This window comes from Myiozetetes cayanensis, unplaced genomic scaffold, assembly GCF_022539395.1.
Source record: "Myiozetetes cayanensis isolate MyiCay16 unplaced genomic scaffold, myiCay2020 scf26, whole genome shotgun sequence".
NCBI lineage: Eukaryota > Metazoa > Chordata > Aves > Passeriformes > Tyrannidae > Myiozetetes > Myiozetetes cayanensis.
In genome coordinates this window covers 471,885-480,687 of record NW_026087477.1, presented here as the reverse complement: position 1 = coordinate 480,687, position 8,803 = coordinate 471,885, and the positions used below count along the sequence as shown (strand labels likewise).

The 8,803-nt window shown below is 53.7% G+C and overlaps 1 protein-coding gene across 6 annotated transcripts in view; it reads right to left on the bottom strand.

Annotated features, from left to right (window-relative positions):
* Positions 1-203: 203 nt before the first annotated feature.
* RNF24 (ring finger protein 24) overlaps positions 204-8,803 on the bottom strand; it is a 28,943-nt gene continuing 20,343 nt past the window's right edge. For all 6 annotated transcript variants that reach the window (XM_050321075.1, XM_050321077.1, XM_050321076.1 and 3 more), the window contains 4 exons: positions 5,385-5,427; positions 4,542-4,583; positions 2,664-2,743; positions 204-1,521 (listed from right to left, as the gene is read on the bottom strand). In XM_050321075.1, coding sequence (XP_050177032.1) covers positions 1,383-1,521; positions 2,664-2,743; positions 4,542-4,583; positions 5,385-5,427 — 304 coding nt within the window. In that variant the 3' untranslated portion in view covers positions 204-1,382. The remainder of the gene's footprint in view (positions 1,522-2,663; positions 2,744-4,541; positions 4,584-5,384; positions 5,428-8,803) is intronic.

The following is an 8,803-nucleotide window of genomic DNA, read 5'->3' as shown; positions in this document are numbered from 1 at the left end:
GTCCCCATCGGCAGCAGAGGGAGGGATGATCTGCACCGGGATAGGGACGTGCTGGGGCAGGGAGACATGGACAGCAGGATCCCCAACCCCAAACCAGCCCTTCTTCCAGCTCCTCTGGGGGGTCCCACTGCCTTTGGAGACATCCCTGTGGTGACACGGGAATGAGGGATGGGGGGGACAGACCCCCTCAAACACACCCCCGCTTCCAAAACCTGCTTTTATTTACATTTCAAGTCAAATCACATGCGAACTCCTGGTTTGGGTTTTTTTTGTTGTTGTTGTTTTTTTTCTTTTTGTTTCCTTTCCTTAAGAAGAGTGTGATTAGCAAAAAAGACGCATTATTAGAATTTCCAAATAGCAATTAAATATACAAAAATAGAGCTTACAAAAAAACCGAACAAACAAGAGGAAAAAAAAAAAAAAAAACAAACCAAAAACCAAAACAGCGAATGTTTTAAAAAATATTCTGCTGCAGAATCCGTAGTGTACAAACACGTCTATGAGGCTCCACGCTCCATAAACAGTCCTGGGAGGAATTTACGGGATGGGGGGACGGCACCCGGCGCTCCCCCAGCCCTGCACCCGGGAAAGCCACTGCCATGTAATACTGACACCCTCCCCCTGCCCAAAATCCAGGGAATACGAGTTGTGAGGATGGCGGGGAACACCCAGATCTGTGGCTGGAGAGGCGAGGGGGTGGCCCAGCTCCCCCCCACGCCGATGGCGGGTTTGGGGGGCTGCCCAGAGACTCCCAGGGCCAGGCTGGAAGCGATGGGATGATCCCAAAAGCCAGGATTTTTGCCTGCCCCCTCCATGCCATGGCTCTCGCTGCTGATGGGTGACACCAGGATGGTGCCCGTTCCAGGGACTCCTGAGGTAGCCAAGGAGGGGGACAACCACCCCCAGGCAGGGCGGGTGGGGAGTCCAAACCCAGGAGACCCCACACAGCCCCCACCCGCTGCCGGCGCCCAGGGGGCACCCAACCGCGGCACGATCCCGGGGCCAGACCCCGTTTCCTGGTGGGAATGGCAAAGGCAAAGGAACCAAAGGCGAAGAGGAGGGAGCAGGGACCGGCCGTGGTGCTCCAGGGTCCCCGCTGCGTTTGGGGCACAGTTGACGGGCGCGGGAGGCACCGGGAGCTGGGGGGGCGTTCCAGGTGCCACCGCGCTGCTTCCCGGAGAAGGGATGTGCCGGAAGAAGGATGTGGTGCTGAGGATCCCGAGCCCCCTCCGAGCCCCGGCAGAGGAACCGGGCCCGGGCTCGAGCGTCAGGCCCTTCATCCGTGGGGAGTGGGGGCTCCCCGGCTGCGTCCCCGGCGCTTTGGCTGTGTCCGAGCGGCGCGGGCGGGAGCGGCCCCGGCCCCGGCCCGGCCCCGGCGGGCACTATACGATGTTCTGGGCCCCGGGCAGGGGGCCCTGCGGGGGGCCGGGATCCGGCTTCCCGTGGAGCTGAGCCAGCTGCAGCACCGGCATGTTACACAGCGGGCACACCTTCCGCACCTCCAGCCACTTGATGAGGCACCTGCGCGACACGGGGGGACACCGGCGTTAGTGAGGACACCTGGAACAGGGGGACACACCTGGAATAGTGGGGACACATCTGGAATAGGGGGACACGCCTGGAATAGTGGGGACACACCGGGCATTAATGGGGAGCTGCAAACCCCCCCAAAACCCACTGACCCCTCCCTCTGGAGCTTTGCTGCTGCCCCCAATTTTTAATTCACCATTTGGGTGCATCTATATTTTATTGCATGTGTGTGTATAAATAAATTGAATTTTTGTAGATAGGTTTTATATATATATATATATAGTTTATATTTGTTTATAAAATAGATATAAAAACTTATACATGTACAAAAAATAAAATATATGCACTAAAGATGTCTGTGAATGCATATAAATATGCATAGAAATTATACATAAGCTACGTATATAATATAATCACATATATACTATAATACTATTGCATATGTTATGTATTCTATTATATATAGTTATATGATATATAACATATATAATTATATACAAAACATATAGGTGTAATAATATAAAAGATAAATAATATAAAAATAACATAAAACACATGCGTAAGTAAATATAAAAATGTATTAGTATATATACTATATATAATACAATGGTTTTGCTTTATATAAACCAGACGTGTATAAAATAAATCTATTTACATTTTTCATGGAATTACAGGCTGAGTTGGAAGGGATCCATGAGGACCACCAAGGCCAACTCCTGACCCAGCACAAGGGCAACCTACAAGGTGAGCCCCAGAGCTTGGAACAGTGCCCAAATGGTCCCTGCAGATCCCTGGGGAGCTGTTCTGGTGGTTCTGGGGATCTATTTTATAGATTTATGTAAATTTTATAGATGTAAACACACACACACAAGGGATATGAAGAGCTTGGACTATTTCAAGTGTGTTTATACCTCTCTCTCTACAAATATATATATAAAATACACCTATATGTGAAGCACTTTTGTCAGTTTTTGATCGGATCTTCGCTGCTCCACATGCTCCAATTCATTCAATAAGGGACTGCAATTCCTGCCCCTGGAATGGGGGTGGGAAGAGCCCCTGGGAAGGAGCAGCAGCAGCACCAGGAGGCCCCAGGCCAGGAGCCCTCCCCCAGTCCCAGTGCCCACACTTACTTCCTGTGGAAGGCATGTTTGCAGGGACAGATCCCCAGCTCGTCCTTGGGCTTGAACTCCTCCAGGCACACGGCACAGATCTGGAAGGGTTGGGATGCAGAGGGAAGGAAGGTCAGTGGTCAGGAAGCAACATCAGAAGGGTGAAATCCTCCCTAAAACCTTCCCAAATTTCACTGCCCAGGCAGAGCCTCGGGTCTCCCTTTCCAGGCAGAAGGGACCCCGGAGCCTTCCCAGAGCAACAGCCAGGAAGCTGGGATGTGTTTGATGTGTCAGGAGCTTTTAGGGTGCAGGGGGATGGATCCACACTGCTGCTGTCCCTGGGTCTGAGCTGCATCCACAGGGATAACTCCAGGAACAGGAAAAGGCAGAAGGTGCATCTATCCCAGGGCTGGGAAAGCTGGTGGCTGTTTTCCCAGCAGGCAAAAGACTCAGCCAAAGACTCCTTCCCTGCTTAGTCCTGACTCATCTTGGATATTCCTGGAGATTTTGGGTATTCCCAGCTGGTTTTCCCAGCCCCCTCGGCCCGGGATCTCTGTCAGTCCACAACAAGGGCCAGGCGCAGCTGCCGGGACCATCCCCCAAGGAACACACACATCCCGAGCTCCCCCAGGGCCTGGGAGAGGCGGAACGATGGAAAAAGGGGAAAACCGAACCCAGGGACGGGGAGGGGGAAGGGCTGGGCGGGCGCTTTCCCCTCCCCAGGGCTCCGGGCAGCCGCCCCGTCATGTTGGAAAATTCCCACCCCGTGGCTCCGCTTTCCAGAAACACTTTCTTGTAAATGCCAGGATCCAAATGCCCAAAAAGGGATATTTTGGAGCAAATCCCTTGCAGCCTTTCCCAAACCCCAGGGAAGAGGCTGAGCTGCTCTGTCCCGTTCCCTCGTCCTCCCCAAAAGCTGGGAGAGCTGCGGAGAGCTGGGAACAGAGGTGGAGGAGGGACGGAGCGGGACCGCCGCTGTTCCCGACTCTGGCACATTCCCAAATCCCTCCCACAACCCGTTTCTCACCCCGGGAAGTGCTTTGAAGTCCGTGTGCCGACAAAAAAAAAACCCCACTGCAGGTCGATTGCAGGGAGAGGATCTGAAATAGGAGCCTCCAGCGGGGACTGCTCGGAACGCCGGGGCCCTTGGGATTTACCCCCTGGCCTCGGGGAGCGGAGGGTGAGGATAAAACGTGGGATGGGCTCTGCCCAGGGAATTAAAATAAAATAAATAGTGGCTTACAAACAACTGGAGCTGGCACTGAGCAGATGAGTGGCCTCGTGCCCGGGACGTGGGTGGGCATTTCTGTTGTCTTTGGGGGAATAAATAAATCCAGCCCGTGTTTGACGTGGGATTCGAGCACATTCCTGCTCAACTCCAGCGGGAAAACCGGGCTGTAAATAGGGACACTCAGCCCCCAAAGGCCTGGAAGCTCACGGAGAACAACGGAGGTGTTTCAGACCTCACGGGGCAGGGAGGGGGAGAGGTGGATCTGCCTCTCCCAGGGGCTGGGGGAAGGAGGGCGTTTATCCGGGACTCCAGTTTTCCCTGCCCAGAGCTGCGCTGGATATCGTCACTCTCCGGAGGGGACGTCCCCGCCCAGGGACACTGTTTATCCAAGGCCCAGCTTTCCTTGGCCTCCCCTTATCCACAGCTCCTTATCGCTGCCGTAATAATAAGGCAATAAATAATAATAATAATGGGGCAGTAAAAGCTCGAGGGGAGCCAAGAGGAGGGAGATGGTTTAATCCAGGCCTCTGCAGAGGTGCCTTCCCCCTTTCCAAAGCACACCTGGCTGTGTGCCCTGCTCCCAAGGGAGTTAAATTTGAGGATTTGCCCCCTCCCCAGTGTGAGGAAGAGGAGGGTGAGGGAGGCTTTGCTGCCCAGGATGTGCTCACCTCGTGGAGGTTCAGCTCCTTCACCTTCTCCTTGAGTATAACCTGCAAGACAAAGTGCTGGGGTCAGGACAGAACTGCTGTGAGCATTCCCAGGAAAAACCTCCACAAAGAGATGCAGTTGAGTTTCCCAGCAGAACTGGGAACCCCCCAGTAAACCTGGCACAGCCTGGGAGTGCGTGGGGCCCTCACCCCCGAGCAGGGACAGGAGGAAGGCAGTGCTGGCACAGACATAACCACAAACACAAGGACCAAATCCAGGAGGTGTCTTCCCAAATTTAACCCTCCTGGGCTCCCAACCTGCCACTCCATTCTCACTCCATCCAGGCTGAACACCTGGAGAGGGCCATAAATCCAGGACAACGGTTTGTTATCACCCTGACCCCACCCAGCTTCCTGCTTGAACAACGGATCAGAGGCAGAAAAATCCCATAAATCCTGGACAAAACAGGACGTGGAAGCAGCAACTTCACACCCACCTCTGAGCCCTGTTTATTTTAACTGGGGAGTGTGGGTGCGTGCAGGGAAGAGCTGGGATTGCCGAGGGGACATGGAGCTGTTCCCTGGGAGAGTCCTGTGGGTTTGGAGCAGCTGGGTCCGACCCTGGGAGCAGATTCAGACCCCACAAAGCATGGTTTGGTGGCTGGGGATGTTCCTGCTGCTTGGCAGAGAACCTGGAGACCTGCAGATGAGCAGGTGAGGGATGGTCCTGAGGGGCCCAGCTGGTAGGGAACAATTAAATCACCAGGATCAGCACAAGGAAACCTGATGGAGTGGAGGCTCCAATGTGAATTTGGCGCTGGGCATGAAGGGGAGGAGAGGAAAACTTCCTGAGGGTCATCTCACCTGTTTGTAGGCGTAAAGCTCTTTGTGTGCCTGGTGCCTGAGCCTGCAAAGGAAACCAGGGAGAAACGTGAAGACAGGCAAAGAAAACAGGATTACTGTAACACCTCAAATGTTTCCCTTCCCTCCTTTCCAGATCTAACATATTATTTTTTTAATTTTTCCTTTCAGAACTGAGAATGGCCACATGAAACAACATGTTTAAGAAACATTCAGCTTTCCCTGTGGCTGAGAAGGGAATGTCTCCATCCCAAAGCACACAGCTGTTCCCCTGTTCCTCTTTTGAGGACATGCAGACATCACCCAAACTGTTAAGATCAGTGAAAGCTGATGAGTAAATCACAAGCTGCCACAAATCCCCCCCAGGTTTCCAACCACTTCTGTTGCCAGCAATTCCTAGACTGGACAGAGCACTGTTTTCCAAGTGATGGGGACTCAGACCTGAGGAAATCTCCACTCCCACTCCAGCAAGGATGGGGAAGGAGACCTCTCTGCCCCAGGGTTTCCCACCATCCTGCGGCTTGGGCAACGTTGGGTTCATCAAACTCAGCACTATCTTCAACTCTATGATCAATTGAACAACATCCACTCCTGGAGCAAATCAAGGGGTGGAGATGAATGGGATGAACCTATTCCAAGGACACCTGTGCAGCAGGAAGTCCAGCTGGTGGCAGCAGGAATGGCTGGTTCCATCCCCTCCTTCTTCAGACTCTCCTCTTCAGAGCCAGAAGCAAGAGCAGTCTGTTTTCCACAGCCCAGGGGAGCGCTCCACAGGCATCCACTGGCTGGAGAAGCCCATTATGATCCCAAAATAAATACACTTAAAATAAAAAATAACTAATATTGCCTCTCATTACCAGACCTGGCTCTCAGTGAAGTGCTCTGAAAGCTCAGGAGGGAAGACATCTAAGCTAAAGAGTTGGCCAAGGACTTTCCATAAGGAGTCAGTGTGTGGCTGCAGGGCTTGGAGAGCTGTAGGAGTATTTTCCCCAGCCAGCTCTGAGTGTGAATTCAGAGGGAAACCCCCTTGTCTGGAATTTAATTTCTCTGAAAATATTATTCTGGGGGCTGTCTCAAAGCCCTGGCTGAGCTCATGGGGGTTTTCCAGTCCTGCCACGCTGCAGTGGGGGAGCTATAAAAACAGGATGGAAAAATGCATCCTTATGCTCAGATCTCTCCCCCCCCCCCCAAAATGTGGGCCTTAAAAGCTGAGGAATGGGTGAAAACACACCTTAATGCTGCAGAGAGAGATGCAGAAAGTTGGCTCCTCAGTCCCAAATATTATGGGGAGCCATTCCTCCTGCTCCAAAAGTGCTGCCTGGCAGGAACCTTCCTTCAGAATGATGGAAAACACTGCAGCAGGCAGGGAAGAGGAGGAGGAGGAGGAAGAGGCTGGGGTCGCATCCCTCTGCCAGTGACCCCGAGCAGAAACATGAGCAGAAGATGCAGGAACAATAGGGAAAACAGGATGAAACCGGCCCAATCCGCAGGGATCCGGTGGCTGGGAAAGCGGTTATGAAACACAGATGGAGAGAGGCACGGCGTGCGGCTGGAGACCACATACAGCGGGAGAACTCTCCCGGAATGGGAAGAAACATCCGTCTGACGGGTCCTTGGCCACCAAGGATTCGCTGAGCCAAAGCCACCGGAGTGTCTGGACCAGCAACGGGGAAGAAGGAGCCACCTGGCCCCGCATCTGTGCAGCCCCGTGCTGTGAGCACAGGGGCTACGATGCCATGGGCTGGTGCTGAGCTAGGTAGGGAATTTTTCCCAAAAAATCCCTCCCTGGAGGTTATGGGGAGCAGCACGAGCCCATCTGGTGCCGGAGCGTGCGAGCTCTGTCTGCTCCTCCACACTTCCCTTTCAAAGCCAGGATCCAGAGCCAGATGGATGCTGGTCGGGCCCGGTGCAGCTGTCGTAAGGAGACCCTGGATCCTGGCAGGCCCAGGGCTCCATCCATCTCGTGTCAAGCACTGTGACTCCAGAGGAATTCCTGGCAGATGTCTGCCCAAGATAAGGGACCACACAGCGGGTGGCTGCGGAGCGTGTGCGCCGTCACCCAGCCCCGAACTTAATATCCGCCTTAATATCCCGGGCTTCGGGATGTCTTCCCGCTTTTAAATCCCTCCAGGGATGGGGACTCCAATGCTGCCCTGAGCAGCTGTGCCAGGAATGGACAGTCCTTTCCAGGAAGAAATTTTCCCCAATATCCAAACCTAAACCTGCTGCTGGTACAGCTTGAGGCCCTCTCCTCTCTCTCCTCCTGTCCCTGTTCCCTGGGAGCAGAGCCTGACTCCCCCCAGCTCCCCACTCCTGTCAGGGAGTCGCAGAGCCAGAAGGTCCCCCCTGAGCCTCCTTTTCTCCAGGCTGAGCCCCCCCAGCTCCCTCAGCCGCTCCTGCTGCTCCAGACCCTTCCTCAGCTCCCTTCTCTGGACGCAAAACCCAACGGCAGTGTTGGATCCTGGCAGGTCTGAAAAAATGCAGAAGGAAACAGCCCCATAACAAATGGGGTTTTTAGGGGCTGCATTCTGTGCACCTCCTGGAGACTTCGAGCTGCCCTAGCCTGGGCTGATCCTGCAGAAAGCATGGAGAGAGGAAGCTGCAGCCTTCACCCAGGGTGAGCGTGGCATCGCTCGGCTCAGCATCCTTCTGGACTGGGTTTTATGGGACCGAAGGCAACACGATTTTATCACTTTCATTAATTCAGCAGAGATCAGACACAACCAGCCACCTGCAAAATTTAATTTCCTTGTTCCTCCCTTTTTTATCTGTATTTTTTCCAAGCAGAGGCAGCAGCCTCTGAGGGACCCAAGTTTGACCTGAGTGGTTTGCAGCAGCAGAAGAGCTCGAGATTCATCTGGACAGGGCACAGGTAACGATGATCTTTGCTGGGCTTTGTGCTGAAATCCCTGTCAGGCTCTTTTTAGAGCCAATCCAATTAATTAAAAATGCCACTTTTCCTCCCTTTGGAGCTGGCAGTGTGTTGTGTATTGACACAGCTGTGAAGCACAGCCCGTGTTCTCTCCTCCCCTGGCACATCCTTTATTTAAGGCCTCAGCTCTGGATTTGGGGTGAATACACCAGACACTGGCTTTTCCACGGATGCAGAGGAGAGCTGCACGGGATGCTCTGATCCACAGCAGGCCATGAGAACCACGGTGGTGTCTCGAGCCTCACCTGGTATTTGCCAAATATTTGCAGATGTGGAAAGGAGGAAAAGGAGGGAAAGGAGGGAGAGGGAGGGGATGGGCTGTGTTGACTCTGCACCTGTGGGGGTGCTGTTACCTGCAAATAACCCCTCTGGATACAAGTGGAGCCCTGGAGCTCCTGAGGGGACCGTCCTGGCCCTCTGCCTGGGTTGGTCTCTCTGCCCTTGCAGGTGGGTGGCCCTCATCCTGCTCTCCACCTACCAGGCTCCCCAA